This window comes from Zootoca vivipara, chromosome 8 (assembly GCF_965207765.1).
Source record: "Zootoca vivipara chromosome 8, rZooViv2.hap1.1, whole genome shotgun sequence".
Lineage (NCBI taxonomy): Eukaryota > Metazoa > Chordata > Lepidosauria > Squamata > Lacertidae > Zootoca > Zootoca vivipara.
Window position 1 is genome coordinate 24241804 of NC_142591.1, and position 27004 is coordinate 24268807.

General features: G+C 38.9%; 2 protein-coding genes across 6 annotated transcripts in view; one reads left to right on the plus strand and one right to left on the minus strand.

Annotated features, from left to right (window-relative positions):
* Nucleotides 1–7806, plus strand: part of CDYL (chromodomain Y like) — a 92857-nt gene extending 85051 nt beyond the window's left edge. Inside the window, exons 6-7 of the mRNA XM_035126396.3 lie at nucleotides 3704–3847; nucleotides 5758–7806. Coding sequence (XP_034982287.1) covers nucleotides 3704–3847; nucleotides 5758–5916 — 303 coding nt within the window. The 3' untranslated portion in view covers nucleotides 5917–7806. The remainder of the gene's footprint in view (nucleotides 1–3703; nucleotides 3848–5757) is intronic.
* Nucleotides 1–26187, minus strand: RPP40 (ribonuclease P/MRP subunit p40). 5 transcript variants are annotated; one of them, XR_015951361.1, is made up of 14 exons: nucleotides 26033–26187; nucleotides 22850–22994; nucleotides 21811–21879; nucleotides 21097–21192; nucleotides 20035–20160; nucleotides 18939–19137; nucleotides 17909–18043; nucleotides 17231–17452; nucleotides 10520–10595; nucleotides 10205–10366; nucleotides 9246–9353; nucleotides 8031–8135; nucleotides 3291–3372; nucleotides 1–508 (listed from the first exon to the last, which is right to left on the minus strand). XR_015951361.1 is itself a non-coding variant. In XM_035126399.3 (8 exons), the coding sequence occupies exons 1-8, from the start codon at nucleotides 26156–26158 to the stop codon at nucleotides 17257–17259; spliced, it is 1092 nt and encodes a 363-aa protein (XP_034982290.1). In that variant the 5' UTR covers nucleotides 26159–26187; the 3' UTR covers nucleotides 16725–17256. The 5 variants fall into 5 exon arrangements, 1 of the variants encoding a protein (XP_034982290.1); XR_015951360.1 differs by having other exon boundaries at nucleotides 10201–10366; XR_015951363.1 differs by lacking the exon at nucleotides 3291–3372.
* Nucleotides 26188–27004: the final 817 nt, after the last annotated feature.

Consider the following 27004-nt stretch of genomic DNA (forward strand, 5'->3'; position numbering starts at 1 on the left):
TAAATCAGTCAGTCATTTTATTTGTATGCCACCTTTCCAAAGTTTAAACCATGCTCAAGGCAGCTTACAACATATGGAAAATTATGTACAGTAACTCCAAACATAACAAAAGTAGTCCCAAACAGTAAACAAAAACATCAAAAAGTACACAACCAAATTGAACAATGTAAGAGCCGACATAAACACACATAAAATTAACAGCAACAACCCCCCACCCCACCCAAACAATACCCGAGCCAAGGATTCTGTTCAGCAGCCTCAGCTTTTGTAGCTGGAGTCAGTCAGGGCTCCACCCTCCCAGGCCAGGTAGGAAAAGTCTAGCAAGGCAAGGAACAAGTCTTCCAATACTCGGAGCCAAGATGCATGATTGTAAAGAGCGAAATAATCCATTGGCTGTGCATTGCTTCTCATTGATAGACCTACAATGCAGTCTTCACAGATATTTCAGACTTGCTTGAGCTAGGAATAGGCGATAATAAAAATGCTAATGTAGTCGTTTCTCCCCTCCCTAGGATAGACAGAAATAATGATTAAGCAGCACTGAAATATTTGTCATGGGATTTGACTTCCCAGGAAAGGCTAAACTACACATTACATGGCAGATCTGTGATCAGATTTCCCATTGTCAAAAAGGAACAGTATCATTTGTAATGGTAAATGACATTTTAAAGCTGACTTTTAATTGGTCTTGAATACCATTGTAAACACGTGGCTGATCCGTTCATTTTTGTTAAAGTAACGTTTACGTAAATTTAGTCTTCCTCTCTGCAAGCTCCTGCTGATAAAACTCTCATAGGTTTAGAAATGCATTTAATTACACCGGGTAAAATTGATGACATTCGAATAGAGCTTCTGTCTAATCAGTTGGCATCTTTAAAAGTTGACAGCTCAGTTTTAGCTCATATTTTCTCATGCACTGAAATGCTTATATCTGCATTCTGGCATGTTCAGATAACATAATAATAGGAAAACCTCTGATATCTAATCACAGCTTCTTGTTTGAAGCCTGGTGTTTTCATATACCCTTTCCCCCAGCTTTTTACATTTTTTTTCTTGCGATGTATAGGAATTGTCAAAGCTGCTGCTTCTCCTTTCTCTCTCAACAAATGAATTTCCAAACCAGCTGTAATCACATTTCCATAGATGCTCATGCAGAACATTATTTGGGCATGTAAAATACCTCCTTTGGGTAGTAATGGTCCTGTTAAGATTTGGATGTTAGTGACATCAGTGGAACTATTGCAGTTTAGCAAGCTTGTAAACTGAGCTGAATGGCATATGTAAATAGTAGCACTGATTTGATTTTGTGATAACGCTGGTGACATTTTGGGTGTCCTTTGTTGTGAGAGGTCCTTTGTGAGGCTATCTTGTTACAGTCACTGTATTAATTATTCAAAGTTCTTCAACCCTCCAAAGAGTAAAAAAAAAAATGCTGTGATTTCAGGAAGTTGCAAGAATGCTAGTTGAGTTTTGGACTCTTGGGTGAGGGTCTTCATCATGCTTGAGTTTATGAATGTGTACATGTATTTGGAATTTTGCACGACTTGTTTGTATGATTCACAGCTTTCCCTTTCAACTTGTATAACACACTTTAAAAAGAAAAATGCTTTACATTTCCTGGCGTGGGGATCTTTAACACATTAAATTAAATATTATATATAAAAAATCTTCTTTATGGTACCGTATATTTGATAGTGACTGTGTGGTTGGATATTAGAGAACATATTTTGGTGAAAGTATGGCTACAGATCAGAGGTTAGTGGGCTTGCTTGTGCAACCCTAGCACTGTTTCATCCCACAGCCATAAGAGAGGATTTTATATTCTTGAGCCTTAGATTGCCCGTTTGTAAACTTGGGGACACCTATTTGCATGTTTGTGAGTCATTTCATGATATGGCTCAAAGCCACTCCATTATTTAACCAAGTATTAGTCATGCTAAATATGTTCAGTCTGTCGGCTCTTTTCATGCATCATGTTTAGTTCACAAATTAATTCGAATTCAGTACCCATATTTCAGTTTTCACAATATCTGGAACTTTTATCACAGTTTAAATCCATTTAAGCCATTATTTTAAAGTCTGAAAAGCTAGTGTGTCCAAATTAAAATACATCTATAATATTTGCATGGTAACTTGTACTGTATAACAATTGGCATCCCCAGTATTTTGTATAAGAAGTAGCAGCTCAGTTGCATTGGAACTAGGGTTGCCACCCTTCCCTTAACAAATGGAACAGTACCATTTTGGCGGTACGGTTCTGGCCCCAAATTTGTCCCATTTTTGAAGTCATAAAAATAAAAATTGGCATTTGTGTGCTCACCAAACTTGCTTGTGTTGTGCGCAACCAAACTTGGCTTTCACTGAAAAAACAAACAATATGCCGCAATCTGATGCACAAAGAAGTTTGATACTCAAATGTATGCAAGTGGGTGTTTTGGCTGAAACTTAAAGTAGACTGTATGGAACGTAAATTTTAAAATGTGATGGCACCGGATCATTTAAACCAGAGTCTTGCTAGCTGAAACTGTTTCAAGTGGAATTTGTTCTCAATTTTGCCTGTACAAACTAGACTGCTTTCCAGATTAAACAAGAACAACAGAAATCAAATACTTCCAAAAGAGTGTCTGTTTTTAAAAACTTGGTTTCAAAGTTTGTGATCTGCCTATAATAATGCTTTGTCTCAGTCTAAAAAAAGAAGAGATGCTCTCATTGAATTGAGCGAGCTCTGGTTCAGGAACAAGTTAGGTATTCTTTTATTTGGATGATTTATACACTACTTGTCCCCATAGTCTCTTCTTATAAATGGATATGTCATAATGCAGTATGTGTTTGCCTTACTTTGGCACCAACAGTTTTACCTACGAGATCCATTGATGTGAGGGATTTGTGCATGCAATTCTCATTGGCATCCAATATGAAAATATACCAAATTTTCATAATTAAAAATACATAATGCTATCTAGATTCAAGCCAATTAAAAACGTGAAACTCATCTCATTTGCAGGATCTTTCAAGTATGTAATATATTAACAGGATAAAAAAGTTTTTTTAAGAGCATTATTTATTTATTAAGCAAATTTTTGGCATCCTCATTTAGCATCTGCTGCTTATGCAGAGTTTCTGTTTGTCACACCATGCCATTTCCTTTCATGCTTGTCTAGTGCTACAGGCTTTAATTGGCTAGTCGATCAACTAAGCCAATCTGAATCAGTGAAGGTTGTAATTAAGACCATACTTGCTTGTTTTGCTCATTTATTCAACAATGATAGAAATTGTATTTTAAAAAATACCTTTCTAAGAATGTTTGGATTTTTTCTTTCTTTCTTTCTTTAATGGTTGTTTCCCAATTCCTTCATTATCTGATGCAAAGATCTATATTGAGATTTTAGCAGAGTGCACATTTTAAAAGCTATTCAGTTGAAAGACCTAAATTGTATGCCATGCTTATATTCCAAACCTTGCACTGTGTTACTTCTAGACAGGGCCTTGCATGCTAGCACTAAATATTTATTAGTGGTAGATTTAGTCTTTGATTTTGTTTCATTCCATGGAAAAGGAAAAACAAAACAAGAAGAAATAGTCCAGGCCAGTAAATTGTTCCAACCTGTAGAGGTATTTCTAGAAACAGCAAAGGTTTGTATTCAAAATGTTTTGATAATCTCATCATATTTCATGTTACAAAAAACATTACTATTTTCCTCAGGCAAATGAAATGTTATTCAGTGGAAGGAAACTGACTGCACAAGAAGCATGTGCCAAGGGACTGGTGTCGCAAGTTTTTTGGCCAGGAACATTCACACAAGAAGTCATGGTTCGAATTAAGGAACTTGTCACATGTAATTCTGTTGTAAGTTTCTTTTACCTTATTTCACATAAGGCTGAATAAGTGATTGTAGCTATTATAGTGGCTAAGGAACACTTCACATAGTGAATTTTCTCAGTGTTTGAGCAGTGCTGAGCCCTCCCAAGCGATGAATACACCCCAAAACATGGGGAAGCCACAATGTAAATTGGGTTGTGTGAATGTGCAAGCAGAAGCAATTTCCGTAATTATGCCAGCATTTTCCCCAGTGGCCATGAATGCAATAGCAGCTGTTGTATCTGCATAAAGTCTTGTTCGTACTTAGGTTATATGAAATATATGCCCAACTACATCATGGGACAGCTTGTTGGAGGGGGAAGTGAGTGTGAACTGATCCCATGAACACTTACCTTTTCTAAGGTCCACCTGAAAGCTGTCCACACTTCTAATACAGCTTTTAAATAAGCCATTTGACATGTTGTGGGAATTTTTACATAAATCTGGAAAGTGAACCTCGGCAGCTTTATAAAGTTAGTCTTACGTTTTAGAGTAAGGATCACAGTTGTACTGAGTGAGCTAGCCAAAAATATCTTGTTCTAAACTGTAGATAGAAAGAGCTCCTTTTAACTGCTTTGATATTTGAACAGAGTGTCCATAGCGGTGTTTTGTTTCTGTTTATATTTGCTTGGTTAAGACAGACAAAAAATAACCAACCCTGCCATCACATCAAATAAATATTTAGGGTTAAATCTACAGGGTTCCACCCTGCGTAAGTCCTACTTACATAATAAAAAAACAGTATTCAATGCAACCCTCTTGGCTACGCTATGCATAGGTTGAGCTTCTTATTAATGAACCAGAGTCAGAGATGCAACAAACATTATTTGGTTTGTTACATAATCATTACTGAAAATTCATTACTGAAAATACTATTTTTCTGTCCTAATTCTTAAACTCACACACCTGGGTTCTAGCACAGTTAAGGCATTGGGGGAGCAATTGTACGCGCAAGAAGTCTGCATAGAGCAAGCTGGTGCAAGTTAAGCCAGCGTAGAGTTACACCAGATCCAAATCCTGTTCAGCAGTGAGGCAGCTGCTGCTGCTGTTCCGCAGAAGGAAGAAAAGCCAAGTTGCTAGGTCACATGCCCAAGCCTACGTCTTAACCCACTGGTTCTACTCCTTTTGAAGGGACTCACATTCAGCTCAGATGGCTGGGCCAGGATAAGCAAGCTATGCCGGCTTATCTTCAGCTGAGCTGGCGTAGGGGAACTTACCACCAGCTTTGAGGTGTTTCCCTTCATCGTATATCATGACTTCCTCATTTCTACACTCCATGTGGCAGACGCAGAGAGCAATGGCCTATTCTTTTTAATTTGGAGGAAGAATTACATCTTTCCAGTTACCAAATACTATGATTGTGCGTAATGTCCCTGATTGCGCGGTGAACTGTAAACACATTTAGTTGAGCCTGCTCACAGATCCTCCTGCTCAGTTTGGGAAAGCTGAGTTGGAGGAGGCCAGGCTGTCCTTGGATAAAGCTTAGGGACTCCTAAAGTCCCCCTCTGTCCATGTTAGTCAGCCATTTCCCAACATGCCATCCCACTCAAGGATGGCCGAGAAACAGAAAGCGGATCAAGTAAATGCAGAGAGGAGTTAACCCCCACTCAAAGATGGTGCATGCCTTGATTCCCTTCCCCCATGGAAATGAATGGTATAAGTATTGATATATTGAATGGTGGTCTCCATCAATATATACAGTGAAAACGTACAGCAGCCAATATAAACAGTACAAAAGTGATCATTAAAATTGTCATTTGTAACAGAATAGCTGCCATTGGGCTTCGCCCTTCCTCTCATATATTGCAAAGAGGGCAACCTTTGCACTATGCCCAACCACGGCATATTTCTTGTTTCATATAACCACATGCTTACTGTATCTTCTTCATTTTATGTAGGTACTTGAAGAATCCAAAGGTTTAGTTCGTAGTATTATGAAGGTGGACTTGGAACAGGCAAATGACAAAGAGTGTGAAGTTCTAAAGAAAATTTGGGGTTCTGCTCAAGGGATGGACTCAATGTTGAAATACTTGCAGAGAAAGATTGATGAATTTTGAAGAGATGCTCATTGACACTGGAATTGTATTTACTTTGGGACATCTGGGTTTCATGGATGCTCTAAATGAATTTAAAAGTCCCAACTCACAGAAAAGAGTGGGACTAAAGCTTGAGGAGAACATGGTTTTATTGTCAAGGTTTTTTAAAAAAAAATTAAAGAAGTTACTGTATGTTAAGCATTGAACAAATTTCTTTTCTCCATATATAGATTATAAATATATATATTATATTTCTTTATATACACGAACTAAAAAAAAAATTTATAATGGAGTGCACTACCAAACTTTTGTCTTCTACTTTATCATTGGCTAGTACTGTATCAGAAGAAAAAGGTGGATAAAATGAGGTGTTGCATTATTTTGTATGTGGCAGGAAGGTCCTGAAGCAATGAGATATTTTTTCACTAGAGTACAGAATTGAAACGGGTATTGGCCAGCCCTTACTTTCACTGCCCAAAAAGAGTTAGTTGAGAAGAGGCATTGCCTTGAATTCTGAGGAAGGTTCTAAATACCTCAAGTAATGATGCATTAAAAAAAATCAATTATTTTTTAAAAGAAATCCCTGTAATAAAATGGTCTATTTTCTCTGTCTCTTCCCCCCCCCCTCCTACAAAAAAATGAGTGTGCTCAGGATTTATGCTATAAAAAACACTCAGCCCTTCTTGTTTGGGGGAGCATGCCCAATTCCTACCCAGAGAGCATGAAGAAGCCAGTCTGTTGTTGAAAAAGAAGCTTCATTTGCAGTATTAGTGAATCACTGAAATACCATATATACTATGGATATCTTAAATTATAGCTTAGTCTTAGCAAGTTTTATTATTTTAACTACATAATTGCTTCTGTTGCTGGGTGAGAAAACAACTCTATATAAGGTTTGTTTTTGGTTTTTTGGTTCTTCGGTTTGCTGGTTTGTTCTTTTTGTTCTTCTGTTTGAATTACACCAAAAAAATGTATTTTATGTTCATTTTTAGCTTCATGTAGAATATATTTTATTTAATAAGTTAAAATTTCTTTTGGCACACTATTAAATATTCCCTTTTTTTACAACAAAAAACACCTTACCTTATATTAGATGTTTAATATCTTTTGTTTTTAATTTGAATTCCACACTATGGGCCTGATCCAGAGATCTTTACATGCAGCAGCAGGCTGCGTGCATTCTGCAGTGGATGAGGATCTCCACTGCCAGGCGAGAAGATCTGTCACCTGATTTCATGTCAGAATGCATTCTTGGAATTGGCTCCTCTGCCTTCAAGTTAGAAGAATCACCCGTCTGTTTGGCAGTGCATACTTGATACAAGAGTATCACACTGCAACACCCAGATGCTGGATGCAATTTTCTCTTCCCTGCCCCCGCCCCCCGCACAGTGCCCTTTTGTGCTCATGGGACTGCATCCAGAAAGGCACTATGCCCATGAAACCTGGTTTTCCATGTGCAGATTGCCATTATTGGATCAGCATGCATAAAATACGCAGTATTGATGCACAAGAGTGACCTTTGTAAACAATACCTATTTTGCATTCCTTTCAGGGGTGTGTGATGATTCCTGACTCCAGATATCTATACTTGGGTATCTGTTTGCAATCTTACTGAATGTATGAAGAATAGGGGCGGGTGGGTGGGGGGAAGGAATCAAACATTATTTTTGTACAGTTTGGAACTTTATACTTGGAGCCTGACCACCTCATCCTAGTGGAGAGTTGTACAGTGTGTAAATCTGCTTTTACCTTGGATTGGTACAGTATTTTTGCATCTGTGGGACCTACTTTTTTGTTGTTCTAGTAGTTAGAACTATATATAAACTGTACAATCTGTAAAGTTTTTATAGAATAAATATTCAGCTGTGAACTGGTTAAAATAAAACTAATATTTCTTAACACCTCTTAAAATTGCTGCAGTGTGTAGTTCTCTTTCTCCTCCATCTCCCTGCCTTCACTCCCCCAGGAAATACGGTACTTCATTCCAGCTTTACAAATCCTTTAAAAATTGCAGTTTTCCTGTAAACACTGCTAGTTATCCCGAGACTGTTCTACTTAATTTCCTCATTTGCAGACATAGCAAATTAAAACAGTTATAGAAAAGGTCAGGAGATTAACACTTCAATCTGGTATACCTCTTAGATGATTCAGTGTAGATATAACTGGATTAGCTCTTTCCAACGGTGTCAAGTGGGAAGTTCAGTCTCAGCTACAAACTTCACTTGCATTGACTCTTAGGCCTAAGGCAAAAATAAAAGTATAGAAAAACACACATGACGATATTCTCCCAAATGACTGTTATCTTCACATACCAGAAGCAATTACGGAACATTTTCTACCTTTTAGAATCTAGGTCAGTTTTTGGTTTTCCACCCAGCCATCTCATTGTACCATGTTTTTTTAATGAGTTTGAAGTTTCTATTCCCATTTATTGGGAAAAAAGGAAGGGGGTCTTTTTGATGGTGTGAACCAGTATGATAAACCTTCAGTGTTGTTGTGTTTTTAAACTTTATTTTACCCAACAGTGAGTTGTACAGACTTCCAGTTTGTCTCTAACCTCTGCTAGGCTAGTGTACCATTTAAAAAAATAAAAATCAGTTCCTCTTCTAAAAAGCATATTCTGTCATCTGGGGACCAACTTGAAAGCAGCCGTTTTCTTAAGTACCGTGTTTTCCCCTTTTTAAGCCGTAGTCATAATATAAGCCATGGCAGGATTTTTAAGATTTTTAAAATATAAGACATACCCCGAAAATAAGACATAGGTCTACCTGCAGATGCCCAGCAGCTGTGCGCCCTGAGCCAGTGGGACCCAGCAGCAGCAGTTAAATAAAATATGAAGTTAAGAAATATTGATATGTTTGTTTGTATTTTGTTTAAATGTTTTTTATGTACTGTACTTGTTCTGTAAAGCAGAGACAGGCACTGCCACCAGGCTTTCAAATATACTCAATGGAAAGGAAGCAGGGTGAACAGGTAGGAAAGGGAGATCAATTCTTCAATGCAAGAACAAAGTGGTGAGCTATAAATGAGCATTTGGGACTAGATGCTCTTCCCTTGTACCTGTTCTTATCTGAATAGCAGGCAGGGGCTCTTGTACCTTTGGCCAAATGATAGGGCCTGAGTGCCCTTTCCCCTTGCAGGCACAGGGCTACTGGCAGATTAATGCAATATGTCAATTGGTCAGATTATTTTGTAACTTTTTGTGTCATTCACCCACTCATGCAAAAGGGAACAACAAAAAACCACTATGTACTATATTTCCCCCCAATCTAAAGTGTAACACACACTGTATAGTACTGGTGTCATTTCTAGCTAACCGACCAAAGTGAGCAAGTTGGTTTATTTCTCACCTTGTAAATGTTTTGATTCCAATGGTCACTAGAGATTCTGGAATGAAGTCTGGCAGTTTTGTTTAGGGCACACTTCTAGGTTTCACATTTGAATGTCAGATTGATTCCCTTGCCCATTTTGAAAGGAGAAAGGAAAATGCAAATTAGTGAAATATGATCTCTCCCTTGAAGACTGACATAGCAGAATGTCTCAAATGCTCTTTCAGATCTTGCTGTACGATTTGATTTTATGCAGCATTACAGTTACAGCCCTGCAAAGATTGCACACATGCCTTAGACTGACCTAATAAAGAGCCCTTTGGCTTGAGCTAATAATTTACAATGCCTGTGGTTTTCAGGGAGTGATGTATGAGCTATATGCAAATGAGTATGTAGGGGTATGAGCTTTATAGACACTTGTGTCTAAGACCACATATGACATTCGGCAATAAAGCAAGTTAATTTGAACCAAACCTTAATCCTGAACATGCAACGTGGCTGCAAATCTGAATAAGGGCACTTTCACAATCAATGTTGCCCCAATATGGGGTTAATTCAAAGCCATTTGTGTCCTAGCTGTGAACTGGGTCACAACAATAAGCCATTTGATTCTTTATTTTTTACAAAGAAGCCAAGAGTGTGGTTTATATTTTACCCTTTGAAGAGGTGTGACTTCTTCTCTTAGGAGCCCTCCACAGGTAAATGCAAGTACTCTGCTCTAAAAGCTCTGGTACTCATAGCAATGGGGGTAGTTTCTATTCACTCGAGGGTCATGATACATTATACGGTGAAGGGAGATCCAACCAGCTTTAAAAACATCCAGACATAACGTAGCTTGCTATTTTCTATGGACACAACCCTCCAAATACTGATGTTGCACAACCTCCATTTAAATGAACAGAACCGCAGGAAAACTTGGAATTTTTTTTTTTTAAAAAAAAACCCCACCAAGTGGAATTTATTAGATTTTACTTACTTACTCTTTGTTCCACCGATAAAGGAGTAGAGGGACTGAATGATGTTGAATAAAGGATTGATACATGGCTCCCCCCTCTAGCCTCACGCTGTTTTGAAGGGGAATGCTTCAGTTTTGTAATCTGCTGTGTCGGAAGATGTATGTGCTACAACCACCATTTTTTCCGCTGGGGGGGGGGGGAAGATATAAGAGAAATCAAGGCTCTAGTTGATACCCCCACCCCACCCCAATCATCGTGGATCGCTAAAAGACAACTTGTCTTTGCACAACTAAAGTGATGACCAAGTACGGGTGAAGTGTTGCTACGGAAACAAAATACCTGGGGATCCATGTGGAAGGGTGCATGTCTTTCTTCCCTCCTGCCGTGGCTGGAGATGTAATCAATGTGTCTGTGTCTGAAAGAGAACAAGAGAGACTGCCATTCTTGAAACCAGGTCTGAAAGAGACAGCTATGGCACTAGAAACCTAGTGGGTGGGTGAACAGGACGTGTTGGAAAGTTAATGAGGTGAAAGTGCTCTCACGTTCAGGCTATGTATACATGCAAATAAAGCTTGTATCACAGAAACACCAACTGTGACCATGGGCATCTATGGGGGACGGGGGGGGGCAAGGGCTGCCTTTTGGTGTTTTAATTTGCAGGAAATGACCTCCATTCCAAGGAAGTGTAACAAGGAAACGATTCAATACTGCAGACTGGGCATCCAGTTGCCTCACATATGTACTCCCCAATTATGTATGTAATATGCTGCCGTGTGTTAACTTTGTGTGCTCTTCCAAATTGGCAGTTCTGATAATTTGCTCAGGATATAATGGGAGAGGTTTCCTGGACACAGAGCACTCATGGATCAGGGTGACTCAGTCTTCTTTTGTAGATACAGGGAGAAGAGTGAAATACATGGGTGAAGGGCACGTGAGGATATTTTAAAAATTTGTCTGCGCTACTAAGCACATTTTACTCGGAAGTAGCATTGGTTGCTATTACGTGTGTTTAAGAATACAGTGGTACCTCAGTTTACGAACTTAATCCGTTCCAGAAGGCCGTTCTTGAACCAAAACCGTTCTTAAACCGAGGCACGCTTTCCCTAACGAGGCCTCCCGCTGCCGGTGCCCTTCCACCGTTTGGATTCCGTTCTTAGACCGAGGTAAAGTTCTCAAACCAAGACACTATTTCTGGTTTTGCGTAGTTTGTAAACCAAATCGCTCTTAAACTGGACTGTTCTTAAACTGAGGTACTGCTATACACTGCCAATACAACACTATCTAAAACACTATCAACAAGATAACATATGCTCCTGGTATCTTAATGACACAGAGAAATACCTTCAGACCTCTGGCAATAAAATAGAGAACAGAAAGGGACAGAAAATGAAGAACCGTTTCTATATTTCCCAGGACAGCAGTAATTGCCAGTTCTAAGGCTTTTTGGGCTAGAAGCCCATGAGAACCAAAATCACTGCATCAACTCAATTGACAAGCAAGTTACAATATTTCGCTTTGGGAGTTAGGAAATGAATTGAAGAAATCAACAGTCCATGGTTACTTTTGGAAACAGACATTTCACCAAAGGCTTCAGACTATTTTTTCCAAAAATAATTCAGTTTCATTTCTTCAAGTTTTTACATGATGACATTTTCAGGAAATATATTTTAATTGCTGCAGTAAAATTAAGTTGCTTAAAGGGACCACAAGAAAGGCCTTCCTGCATCAGACCAAGCCATTCCGTTTCACACCACAATGTCCTGAATGATTTTTAGCAACAAAGCTTGAGCATCCCCAATGCGGACTGCATATTTTTATAAGATAAAATATTGTGATCTAGAAGCCTCATACCTGCTATTGCTTGGGAATTCTAAGAACCCACTCCCCCCCCCAAAGAAAATTCAGTGGAGTTTTGAAATCAGTTGTGAAAATCAGTGGTTCAAAATGGTGTCCAACTGTATCCAAACAGAAGAAAGCCCACTCCTTAATCTCAGGAACCATCATGCAAAATTTGGTTAATGCAGAGAGGAACCAAACAACTTTCCAAAATATATAGTGAATTAAAATATGAAAGGTCTTGTGTTCTTTCAGAAGATGTAAGACCCTAGCAAGCCACTGAGTTGTGGCAACTGATAATGTATTTCTTTTAAGAGCTAAAGTTGCCTGAAGGCACACACTGTTCTTAGAATATCATGACTGCACTTAATGGCAACAATAAATTCTGGGCTGTGTGCAAGGTAGGGTTTAAAGCATGTCAAAAAACAGCAGCTTCCCTCCCTCCCCCCTCCCTATCTCTAGTAAGTCAGTGCCAACTTTCTAGTGTAATATGTGCTCATCAGATCACCCTAGGGAAGGAAGAATCAAGTCTATCAACAGTCTTCCAGATCAGCCTCATGAAGGTACATTACAAGGTAGATTCAGAAGAGCCATACGGTAGCAATTTAATGCCTTGGTGAATGCTAAGCCCAACTTTGTCACCCCTTTGCAGTTGCTAGAAAATTGGGGGTGGGGGTGGACAGGATTGATAAAGTTGGACAATATGAATGGCAGGAAGCTACAAATGACTGCTTCAGCACACAATGAAATTATGTTTTCAAGTGGTTATTGTCACCTGATTTGAATTTACCTACAGCAGCCAGGTCTTAAGCTTCTGAAGATATGAAAAACAGTTGCAGGATCCTAAACCAAGCAACTAAAATGTATCTGTATTCATCATAATACCCAGTTACTCCCTAACGTATCTCTACCGTCGCCTATACAAGACTTGATCCTGGTGTAGCTTAACTTTGTTGTTTCCAATTGGACACAAATGATGACGTGCACAATCACTGGCTGAATTAATTAAGCCCAGAGAAGAGCACCAGATGAATATCACAAAGTCCCTCTACATCTGAATGAGAATTCTCATGAACTCTCCAAACAATGCTGCAAGTTCTCTATTGCTAAATTGAAGCAATAGTATACTAAGCATTATGTTACAAACTTGGCACAGTGCATTGGTTCATGCATTATTTCTCTAAAACACATTTTTAAAGGTTTATGGTTGTTTGCCTTTCAGCAAAAATTGTTAGGTCACAACATTTACTCTACATAAGCACATTGCACTGGAAAAATCTGGATGGCCTTTCCAGTTCAAAATGAAACAAATATGAACTTAAACTATTGGATTCTTCTGCTCTGGAGAATTACAAAGTCAACTTTCTACTTGGGAAAATGCATAGATATATGCAAGTATTAATTCATCTCCAAACTACCTACACAGATGAGTGAGCTCCAGCCAACTCCGTTTCATATCAAAGCCTAAATTTTGACAAAATAAAAAAATTCCTTCCAGTAGCACCTTAGAGACCAACTAAGTTTGTCATTGGTATGAGCTTTTGTGTGCATGCACACTTATTCAGATACACTGAAATACTTTGACAGTGCTTCAATTTTTTATTTCAGAAGCTTCTTCTTTCATTTAATTTAGTACCCACTATTCACTTCTGTTGACTCTTATTGCTTGTAGAAAGCCTTCTTGGCTCTTTTTTAATTGACCAAAATTGGGTTTCATCACCTGAAAATATTGTCTCATGTTGCTGACAGTAGAAAAGGATCAATAGATGGAAAACTGCAAAAGGAAGAGTGTTGGATTTTGCCACCACAGCAGCACAGAAGGGGGTGAGGAGGGGGGAGGGAAGGAGAGAGAAGCCTTTGGCCAGAGTGTGTTACAAACCATTCCAGAAAAGCTAATTACAACAGCAGGTGCCAGATTCAGTGCAGTTGGCATTGTGTTCAGAAGACATAAAGCAGTGCTTCAGACCATGATGAGGCTTTCAGAAGTATGATGTTATGTATCTAATCCATAATTTAAATCCCCCAAAATGCTTTCAGATCCACATGCCTTGAGCCTTTTTCAATTTAAACCTCCCTTAGATTAAGCACTCAGTATCTCTTCTGTTTATTTACATGGTCACTCACAGATCTGCTATAGATTCTATAAGGTTGTCTTGTGGCTATTTTAAAACATAAATTGGTTGAGCTCACTAGATAAGGCTACTGTCATGATTAAGAGGATTGAGCAATTTAAGCTAGCGAAAGTTTTTCTTAAGTGAATGGTTTCATTTTCTAATGGCAATACAAAAGAACGGCTAAGTGGACTTATATTGAGAGGTGTACATCTTCTCAGTAAAAGCCGAGCTGCTTCAACATGTTTACAGTAATCCTATTCTGTGTATTTCTTTTTGACCTTTAGTTCTACCTCTCCTGTTTAAATAAAACTTTTTTAAAATGTGCAGTGGAATGATTTGGATTAAATCTCCATAACAATGAAGAAAAGGTGTAAACATTTACTTTGCAGGCATCTTTCTTAGTTTTTTTGGGGGGGGAATTTAATATATTTTTAATGGATGTGCAGTGTGTGTTTCCCCCCCTCAAGAGAGAGACAGCAAACAGCTGTGAAGATTAAAATGGAGCAAATTCCAATCTTGTAGAGAAATGTGTTCAGCTCCACCTGTCTATGCGGTCTTCCTTCCTTTTTATATTTTTTATATTTTTAGTGTGACTTATTTATCACCATCCAGAAAAAAAAGCAAAAATAATTATGCAGCAATTCAAATGTGACATTGGGCACATAAAATAAATGAAACTTGATCCATGCAAGGATACGCATCACATCTGAAACAAATTGCTAGCATATAAATATGTAAGCATTAGCAAACCACGGATCTATGGTGTGGGGGTATGTCATGGTCATGTGTTAACACTGTACGCTTAGGCAACCGGTTTTAAACATGATGTCATCCATTGTTTCCTGCATAGAGTACTGCAATGCATTATATGTGGGGCTGTCTTGGAAGATGGTTCAAAAATTTCAGATGGTGCAAAATTTGATGGCCAGGTTGCTCATTATACCGCTGTACAATGTTACATGCTCAGCCTACTCGCCGAGACTCTGTGAACTAGCTCAAAGCTGAAGCTCAAACCGACTGTCTGAAAGGCCACTATGCCAAGTAAAAAAATACTCTGGTTAATAATAATTAATAATAATAATGTTTAAAAACAAACAAAATAATGTCGAGCAAGGATTTCAAAAACATGCTCTCTGCCAAAAATAATAATAGAGTATTTACAGAGCAGCAATGCTCCTAGGATTGCCAGTATATAGCATCATGAGGCACCCCCCCCCCCCCGGCCACATTTTTTAAACAATGCCAACAGTTGCTGTAATAATTTCTGGTCATAATATTTTACTTCTGTAATCTGTTACTAAATGCTGTGTAAATTTATTTTTTGCTGAATTCATGTCTAACAAATTGAATAAGGTCACAATCCCCCTGGTGTAGATTTCCATTCTTGAAGGGTTTTCATTAAGTATATTACACCTACCCCTTTCCACAACTGAGCTCACTTCCTTCCTGTCTGGCTTTGAGCTTCACTGACAAGCAAGGACCAAGATCTCAGCACAGCAATTAGGGAAAAGGCTGTCTTTAAGGCAACTTGATCACTGCAGATGGTGACAGCAGAGGCTCCAATACTTTGGCCACCTCATGAGAAGAGAAGACTCCTTGGAAAAGACCTTGATGTTGGGAAAGATGGAGGGCACTAGGAGAAGGGGACGACAGAGGACAAGATGGTTGGACAGTGTTCTCGAAGCTACGAACATGAGTTTGACCAAACTGCGGGATGCAGTGGAAGACAGGAGTGCCTGGCGTGCTATGGTCCATGGGGTCACAAAGAGTCGGACACGACTAAACAACAAGGCAACTGCAGTTGCTTTGATCTTAACAGGCTCAACTTATTATGCTGCAGTGAGTTTATCTACTATAGTTTGTTGCATTTGTCCTATTTATTTTACTTTATATGGTTGAAGTAATTTGCAAGTTGTGACGTTGAAGGTAAATCACTTTCCAGCCATTCAGTCTGCATGTTTTCTACCCAATCAGTATTTGCTTCTGAGTATGCTGAAATGCCATTGGAGTTGCCAGATTCTGACCTGTTGAGTAAAAGCTCAAGAACAGCAATGCATTATTCTGGGAGAACCCAACTCTACTGGTGCTGCATGCCATTGTTCGGAAGTTAATGTCTAGAATATCATGTTTCAAATGTATTTAACATTTTATGATCACCTTGTAAGAGCTGATATAAAAGGAACTTGTAAGTATTAAATTAAAGGACTCTAGTTCCGCTCCCCAACAGACAAGATGGTGCAAGATTGAATAGGGACTTGAGGCACCTGAAAATCTTGCTGACCTGAAATTATTATAACAAGAGGCACTTGGAATAGGTCACAATTTGGTAAACCTAGAAAGTAAGCATCAGTTTTACCTTTCTACTAACAGGAGCTTACTGTCAGATACAATATCTTGTCCTAGCAACCATTTCCATTATAGTAGAAATGCTGCTATGAGATCTCCACCCAACTATCACAGTTGCTGGCAAACTCCCAATTCTTCATCCAGTAAGTTCAGCTGTGTTTTATTGCAGTCATTTCATTGGATCACGGGAAATGATAAAAATGGTTCCCATGACACAAGCAGCAGACACGTTGCAAAGTCGCCTCCCATTATATAAATGTCATTTTATTCTTAGTAATTTCCAATGGTATTGTGCTGTAATCAGAATTCACACACACAGCCCAATAAAAAAAGACAGCACAGCTGTGCAGCACAAAGGGCAAGGAAAAGGGATTGAGATGCTCTTCTCTGATAAGGCAAGGGTTCTAGCTGTACCGATATGCTGGCTCTAGGAACTGGTACAATCCTTCCTAGTAGCTGCCACATTGGTACGAGCAAAGTCTAATAATTGTTGCTTCTGCAACTTCTTACGTAAATTAAAAACATTTTTCTCCAAAAGGTAGAATAAATGTTTTTATTTACGTGTCATTGTTTTTATACCAGGATTTTAAACCAACTTCACACACACATATAAACACACACACTTAAACATACAACTAATTTTCAAAAGAAAATTAAAATGAAAATGATTTCACCTTTGTGTTTGATTTCAAGCACATTTTTAAAAGGGTACTTTTTATAATTTTACAAAAATGCCTACTTAATAATACAACACCTTTGAATGCCTTCAGTAGTCATTATTTAAGGACAATCATCATATGCTCCAACTGCCATTTGAAGCCAGTAATCCAAGCTCCTAAAAATTACGAAGTTGTATAAATTCTCCCCGCCTTTTAGGAAACCATGTTCACTTTCTTTCCAGGAAACAGGGCTGTCAGCAAAGCCATGAACAATGAGAGATATCCAGTGAGCCAACTTTGGTTCTTCAAAATAGGAACTGTTGTGGGGAGGAAAAGGGAAGCAAAACTATAAATTATATTAAGCTTTGCAAGAGAAGTTAAATTATAGCTGTTCAGCAAACAGCTTGATCCTATGGATATATACAGAGAAATAAGTCTTACTGATAATGAGTATGTACATAAGATTGTTCAAATAAACACACAGGGAGGGATTCACCTAACCAGCGCCATCAGTGGAAACCCTGAACAAGGACTTCTGCTTGTGTAACAAGCCTGAAATTGGCTGTGGATCAAATGATTGGAAAAACACTGAAACCAATATAATATACAGTTTTACATAAACACACATGCAGTGCAACCCAATGCATGTATATTCAGAAGTCAGTTCACTGGTATTTAATGGTGTTGTTAGGTGTGTTTTGGTCTCAATTTGATCAACTCCAGGTGTAGTTATAACATGCTGAATAGGACAGATTGTATAGCTAACTGCTTACCATATTTGTTCAAACAAATGAATTATCTTCTCTGGAAGTATAAAGCCAGTTATTGTACACAACAAAGCTTGTTCTACTGTTGTGCTCGGTTGAGGGCATGAATATGTTGATAAGAAACTAGAGGATGTATTTTCTCTGCAAGAAAGAAGATATGCCAAGTAAGACCCTATGCAAGACTCTTTAATATTTTAACATACTGACTGCTAAATAAATGTTCTGCTTTAAAAATCTGTGCGCTATGCAGCTAAATCACCAAGTGCTGAATAATTTTCCCTTTCACTGGACAAAATCCATTTAGTAAATTCTCCTGTACAATTCCCATTGTGTCAGTAGATTGTGCCCTTTGAGATCTGTGGACAACAGTGATGTTCAGCAGAAAAATTCAGCTTCCTTTTAATAACCTAGATATGATAATAACTATCCGAATGACATTATGCACTACAGCAGGCATCCCCAAACTCGGCCCTCCAGATGTTTTGGGACTACAACTCCCATCATCCCTAGCTAACAGGACCAGTGGTCAGGGATGATGGGAATTGCAGTCCCAAAACATCTGGAGGGCCGAGTTTGGGGATGCCTGCACTACAGTGTCTAAATAACTTTTATTTATACAAATATTTATATACCACCAAATTACTTAAAATATCAAGGCAGTGTACAACAATTTATACAAGCATAATAAAACACAAAAGACAACAAAAACAATTTTAAAAATCATTAAAATGGCTGGAAAGTTTAACCAGTGGCTTGGCTCTGTCGGCAGAAAAAGGAGTTCAACAGGTGCCTGAAAGTGGATGACTTGTATTGTGGATACTCCCCCTTTTGCTTGCCTGTTCCTTTCATTTTGAAAATATGATGGGTTTTGCCATTTTGTAGTGATGTTTTTCCTACTATTTTTAATACTTGTGTGTGTGTGTGTGTGTGTGTGTGTGTGTGTGTGTGTGTGTGTGTGTAATTTGATAGTCATTTGGATTTCTTTTGAAGAAAAATAGTCAGGTATATATACTTACAACAAGCAACAGATACTTACAAGCCAGTATGAGTGAAAATGGCACCTAGCCATTCAAATAATTCCTGAGCACTGCATGCTGTTTCTGGCTCTCCTTCCAATTTGTTGCTCTCCAGAACTGGACACTGCACATTTCTTAATGTGTTGAATGTTATTTTTGGCTGAAGTGCCTGTATTTGGTTTTTGGAAAAGTATGACATCAAACTTGATTCTTCTGATCCTTGAATGCAAACAACACACCCCAAAAGTTAAAAAAAAGAAACAGACTTTAAAAGGAGCATTTTGTTTCAAACTATTCAAACTCTTTTATGATTGTGTACAATTTGGAAAGATAGCTTTAGTGAAATACAGTGTCGAAATTAAATCTACTGTTTATCTATGCCGTGCCAGAGCCTAAGATTTCCAACCTCCTCCTCTCAATCCCACAAATTGTCACATTCCTTTTAGTATAAAAAGTATACTTTCAGATCCATTTAGCACTTAGGAGAGCAACCAGACTGTGCCACTTTGCTGGAATTTGCGTGATCAACATTATTAGAGGTTTAAACTGAAAAATGAAATTATTGGGAAAATGCAAGAATACATGAAAAATAATTGCAAATTAGGAAGTACACAAGGTCATAATTCTAATACACTCCCCTTATCCTATCCACACAATCTTTAAGGCTTATCTGTATAATAATAATAATAATAATAATAATAATAATAATAATAATAATAATAATTCTCTTGTACATTTAATATATATATGTACTCCCTCATTTACTGATTCCTCAAAAACCCAAAAAAATCAATTGTTTTTGGTGTCTAATACATACCATCATCTCCCACAAATTTAGTTCTACTTTCGATGCCTAAGCATTCCAGCCTATTACATAAAAGAAACCCCATTTTTTAGAAAAGATATGCACTTCCCAAACTAAGGTCTACAGTCTTGCCAAACAAGGGGCTCTCCTGACAGACACATTACCCTTCCTATATTACATTTACATGCACTTTAAATGTGTATAGACACCCATAGGCCACATGTAAAAACACCAGAATCAGCCTTTAGAATAGAATGGTATTCATAATGTATGTCTTCCACAATTCCCTTTTATGGTTAATGTGCTGTTACCTGTTTGGTGCCAAGCCATCAAGAAATCAAACTCTAGTGGCATTTTTTCCTTCAAGGCCCAGATCACTCTGTTGTATTTCTTACAATCAGGACTGAAGGTTGAATCAGTCAAGTCAACAGTAATAACTATTAAAAGGAGAAAGTGTAAATTTTGATGTGAACATAGTATCAGTAAATCTTATGCTACCTGGATAACTAAGTAGGTACTCTTCCTAAAAAGAAGCTAAATATTGCAATAAAAAACGTTAATGCGTATACACCAGGTATTCATTATTTACAGTACAGTGGTACCTCGGTTTAAGTACACAATTGGTTCCGGAAGTCTGTACTTAACCTGAAGCGAACATGCAGACTTCCTCAGGAAGCGCATTCCACAGGAGCCACAAAAAATGGTCCTGCTCCTAGGAGAGAATAACCTTATCTCCCTAGAGGAAGGGTTCTACAACAAGGCCTTACTAGCACATTTTGAAACTCTGATGGGCTTGAATAGGAGCATGTGCCCTGTGAGAGATATCGATATCAGATTTACATGCCATTAACGCACTTTGAATTGATCCCTGGCAATGAATACTGACCTTAATTCATCCCTAGTTCCACACAACGTTTACTGGCCCAAGATTGGGATATGTACAGTAGCCTAGTCTGTATCAAAAGACAGACTGAATCATAGAACTGTAGAGTTGGAAGGGACCCCGAGGGTCATCTAGTCCAACACTCTGCAATGCGGCACACTCAATGTGGTCTTCCATCCAACTTGAAACCATACCAGATCCTGCTTAGCTTTGCAAATGAGCTAGCAATGAGTTGAGTATTATGATATAAATAGGGATGCACACTGAAGTAGGCACATGCATCTGCACAAGCTACATGAGTTGAGAACTACTTATTTAAGCATTTCCCTTGTTTGAGCAGGAAAATTTATCTGTAGGGGGCAAATCTGTTTATTCAAGCAGAATACAACTCAAATTCCAAACCTCAAAAGCTGAGGGTGTGATGTCCTATATTCATAAGAAACCCAAGAACTGGAAAAAGTGGGGTGTTATCCAAGAAATAGGTACTTACTGTATCTCATCGGCTTTTTACCAGAATACAGAGAAGGACGGCCTTGCAGTCCAAGCTCTTCATAAGTATCCTTGTCTACTGATATAATTAATTTGCCTATAAACAAAAATAATTGCAAGTAATCATATTTTCTGACTTCTTAATACATACTACAAAGTAAAAACACAAAATGCACTAATAACGCTGAACTAAAATTGTGAACAGTCATAATCAGAAGATAACAGGGATCAACTACATTGATTCTAATTTTCGACTATGTATTTTGGAAAGCAGCTTGTTATGTATACACATTCTATGGACTGGTTCATACACTTACCTAGCTAAGGATTGCCTATGCATACTGGCAGAGCAGGAGTACAATATACAATATGATGTGAAGGCTGTACACATAGGTCTATATGCTTTGAGGCCTGAGTCTTACAACCCTTAATCCTCAAAAAGAGAATAAAAGGCCATGTGAATCAAGACTAGGCCTGGAATACCTTAGTTGCACATTTTCTTATATTTGTGTTGAGAAGCACAAATATGCACACTAGATCGTCTATGATCTTTGGGCCAGGTGAGTATATGATTTACATCCCCCTCTATTCTGTGTGCGCGCACACACACAGCTTCTATAGACTACTAGCTAGTCCAACTGAATGATACTTTTTAGTACTGTACTATAAAATTTGAAAAATGCTAAATCTATTTGTTTTCAGCATGATATCATACCTGTTGGTAGCAGAGCAGCTGTATTGTCTTGGTCAATCCTTGTTTTATACGTAAGAGCATAACATGAACCTAAAACACAGAAAGACTTCAGAGTATATTGTTTCTTTTTTAAAGTCGTTAATAGTTTTTGTTTGTTTGTTTGTTTTTATTATATTATGTTCTTCAAAGAAACTGCAATAGTTAAACTAATCTGGGAATGCTGCCTCTACTTGTTGTGATGTTACTTCTAGTAAAAATGTAAAGGTAAATGGACATGGGTGGCACTGTGGTCTAAACCACTGAGTCTCTTGGGCTTGCCGATTGGAAGGTCGGCAGTTCAAATCCGTGTGATGGGGTGAGCTCCCGTTGCTCTATCCCAGCTTCTGCAAACCTAGAAGTTCGAAAGCACACCAGTGCATGTAGAAAAATAGGTGTGTGTGGGGGGGAAGGTAAATGGTGTTTCTGTGCACTCTGGCACTCGTCACTGTGTCCCACTGCACCAGAAGCAGTTTAGTTTCCACATGACCTGGAAAGCGGTCTGTGGACTCCCTCGGCCTGAAAGTGAAATGAGCGCCACACCCCATATTCGCCTTTGATTAGACTTAACCATTTGGGAGTCCTTTACCTTTTACCATCACAATAAAATACTGCATTCAAGGATTACAACACCTAGCTTTCAACATCTCCTGCAGCAAAAAAACAAAAACTCCTGCAGCCAGAAGACAAGGCACCCCAAACCCTCAGAACTATTATATTGGACACAATGTTAGAGCCAAAGTAGGCAGGGGCTGTTACAACTGAATGAAATGCCAAAAAGCAAAAACAAAAACACCCAATTTTTCTAAGCTGCTTCTCTTCAAAAATCCTTCAGGAGCCGAATATTTTCCTGAAATTAATTACAATCCACCTCTATGAAACAGAGTTGCAGTCATGCTTTCTTATCCATAGCTGCCAAGTTATCCCTTATTTTAAGGGATTTTCCCTTATGCTGAATAGGCTTCCTCGCGAGAAAAGGGAAAACTTGGCAGCTATGTTCTTATCTATTTCAATGGTTTCTTACCTTTCTTCACAAATGTGTTAATAAATTCCTGTGCAATTAACTCATGGAGCGACAAATTCTTCACCAAGTAGTACTGCCCAATATCTGCAACTGTATTTTTTAGTGCTTCTGGAACAGATCCACAGTCAGGGATAAAAAAGGACACCTATTCCAAGAACATTTGGGGTATAAATTAGGTATTATGATCATTGATAAACAGACCGCAAAATGCATTTTACATAGCTCCACAGATAAACATGAATACAATGCTGGCTGTTTTATATAAAATAATATCTCAAACAAAGCAATGTTTTTAACCTAGTATGAACAGCTAGTACCCAAATACTTGTGTATTTGTAACGAATTCTTCCACCAAGAAAGTCAAGATGCCAAGGATTTATCCTGCTTTATTCTCCCAGCATTCCTGTGTTAGGTACACTGTCTGTAGGCTTGTTCATGCTGAACACAGCTACAAGCTATCTCTACATTTACAAATGTTTGCAAGAAAGTGTCTGGGACTGATGGAAGTTTGGAGTCCTCCAACACCTGCAGGGCCACAAGTATCCCCTCCTCCCCACGGAAGTCCTAGGCTGCCCAAACTACATATGATCCTGCCCCCAGCCTGTTGATGTTGTCCAAAGAAAAGGAAAGCAATACATTTAGCATCAGTTTGGCTGCAGGAGTTGTCGGAAGGAGGCATACAAGATGCCATCCATCTATTGAAGGGACTCCACTCCTGAAGATATCCTGCAAGGCAGTGAGTACTAAATACATTAATACTGTTGGTATTAAGCTTTAATTTAATCCATACTTTCCCTTTTCCCTCCATTGTCTCATAAGCCCTTTAGTGTCATGTCTGTTAGACAGTTAAACCTTTCTGTCAGGGAATATTTTATTCTCTGCACAACCCTCAGTAGAATTTTAAACTTGAAACCAGCAAAAAATTAAATAATACAGTAGCATCATAGTGATGTGCCAAGATACTTTTAGGTTTTAAAACCAAGGGCCAAGTTACCGGTAGATATGATGTGATAGGCCGATGTGTTTAAATGTGGGTCTACCCCACTCATGTCTGATTTTTTAGAACAAAAGGCTCATGTAAGGGTGGTGAGTGAAGCTATCTTTAAACTCATAGCCATGCAGCTGTGTGTCACATCTAGTTTGGCCCATACAGTGGTACCTCTACTTACAAATTTAATGTGTTCCGAACGCACATTCGTAAGTCGAAAAAAATTGTAAGTCGAATCCCATAGGAATGCATTGGGAGAAAAAATTTGTAAGTAGAAGCAACCCTATCTAAAAATTCGTAAGTAGAAAAAATCCTATCTAAACTGCATCCAAGATGGCGGACGGAGCTCCATTCATTCGTAAGTAGAGTTATTCGTAAGTAGAGGTACCACTGTATTTTGGTTTAAGTATAGTATGTGCTTATTGAAGCCATGCTTTTGGATTGTGTTACTGAATAGAATTCACACTGGTGGCTTTTAATCTGTTTTATGTTTTGTTCTTTTTAATTTCATTTGATGGGTGTGTTGGCGCTGTTCTGTAGTATAACATGCTGGTTGATTTTTAATTTTATATGTAAGTTGGTTAGAGACTGAATAAATAATACAGTCTTGAATGGGTTGAGTTTTTAAAATGCTGTTCTAAGTGCCTCATGAGATAGAAATGTTAAATAAATACCACATTGTTAAAGATACTGTCTGAAACTAATAATTAGTGTATTGCAGCAAAAGCAAGTGCTTGCAAAAAAAGCAAGGTCTTGCAAGTACCTTAATAACTAATGTATGTATTGTGGCAAAAGCATTTGTGAAGAATGGTACCAAAGGCATAAAACACTATATTCAGTTGGCAGAGGTGTGTGCACATATTTTGCAGCCAACTGGCACCATTTGATATTAAAAAAACAAAAGCCTCAGGCCAAATGGCAGTGATGTAGTGGAGCAAAAACAATGTCATATCTAGAGAAGCTGTTCATCAATCCTGTCTGCATACCAGATACATATACATCTCAAAACCTACTAAATTAGCTGAGCAGAGGAACAGGTAGGTTACAGTTCAGGGGTAACACGGGGCAAAACTAGGATTTCACCCAGGTAAAAGACCCAGTTTGGCACAACCCTCCCACACACATTTGTGCATCATCATCATCATCACTTTTGTTTGCTGCCTTTATCTTACAATACTCAAGCTGAAGAAATGGAATCTAATGCAATACAAAACAACCATATAACAATTTAATGCAATACAAAAATGTGATAATAAAACATAGCTTTAAAATAAGCAATCAAATAATGTAACATTCAACAATCATTAGAATAGTATAGAATAATATCACACACACAAAGGCTGGGAGCCTCATTGACACCCCTGTAGAAGCTTTACCTGGGGCAAAAAACGCAGCCCCCCCCCCCCCAGCTATGGCACTGGGTAATACGCTGTTTTATTTTGAAAAGAATTGTTATGTCCAGACGGGAGGGTTTTTTGCAGGAACTTGGGGGAACTGAATTCCCTTACCTTTTTAAAATTAAATAATTATTATTTTTGTCTGGGGGGAAGGGCTGGAACACCCAATGCCTGAGCCAAATATAGATTACCTGCACCTGTGATCAATAAATTTTGGCTATTAATAATCCAGATCATTGTCTGCCTGTGTTTATTAATCACATCTTACATTTAGCCACTTCTGTGGCAGTGGGAGCCCACAGCCATACAAACTTCCTGGTGAATTCCCCCACCTTTTTCCAGAAAAAAACAAACACCAGGTAGGACCAATCAGAAAGCCACAGAATAGTAAGCAAGGAACACTCCCCCTTTATCAGGCGCGGGGGGGGAATCAGTAGGGGGGGGCGACTGCTTTGGTATTGAAGCCTTGATAGCTTTGCTACATGGCAAAAAAAATAAAGCAAAACCCAGCCCTATAGCTTTAGAAGGAGCAGGACGCTAGGAATTCGCCACTTTTATCACTGCCACATGGCCATGAAACTCAGCAAGCACCGCCTAGAAGTTTCAATTTTACATAAAAAGCTTTTAAGAAACGGCCGTTCGCCAAGGCGGTAATCGCAGATGCACCTGTAGAAGTCAATGAGGCGGTGCAATCCTGAACTACCTCATCCCTCGGAAGCCACCAGCGAAGTTCGCACAGGCTTGAGGCGCCGCTCAGGATTCCGTTACCCCCATTTTCACCCCCACCCCCCCACTCACCTGGCAATTGAAAGCGTGGTCCCGCACGTGGGCCGCGTGGCGGGACCGCTCGTGCCGCACGTGGCTCCCCTCGCAAACCAGCACATGACGGGGGCCCTCGCGGAGCCACCTCAGCGGGGCAAACATGTTGCCGCGCCTCGTTCCTTTTTATCCGAGCGGCCGCGCGCGCCAAGGAAGCTGAAACCGGCCAATAAGGGAGGCGGGGCATAAGACGTCATTCGTTCGTAGGGAGGCGGTCTGTGGGTTGGGGAAAAGGGGCGGAGGTACGCGCGTGCGCGGTCGCCGTTAGGGAAGCGCTCGTGCCGTCGCTTTACGTATAAAAGGTTGGCCGCACTCGCTTTTGGTTTAAGACAAGTGACGGTTGAGAGAGGAGAGGCTGTGTGCTGAGGAAAGGGGAAAAAGCCCTTCGGAGTGAAACATAGGACTCGTGAAAACACAAATTAATTAAATAATCAAATAATAAATATATCATATCATAAAACACAAGAGTTCAGTGTGACCGTAGTTGACTCAGTGTGCTCATTTGATAGTTTGTGGTGAAAACGCCACCAAAAAGCACCCAGAATCCAGAAAGCTTACCATATGGGAAAGTGCAGTAGAATTTTTCAGAGCTAATAAAAGCGCTCACATCTGCAAAACTTTTAGCTGGCTAGCATTGAAAGTTCATGATATTGCCTGTTTGTTGGAAGGGGGTTATTGGTTTTGTTTTATTCTGGTATTCACATGTATTTTGTGTTCTCATGTTGTATTTTTATGTTCTGAACCACCCTGTGATCTTCAGGTGAAGGGCGGCATATAAATTTAATTAATGATGATGATGAAGAAACATAATAACAAAATAGTACACCATGCCAATATTCTGTTGGGTTTCCCAATACACAAGTCAGTATTGCAACTGCAAAAAGGCAGGTTTTCACCTGGTGCCTTAGCTGGTTGATGCAGAAAGGTAGCAGCCTTTCCTTGCTGGAGGCG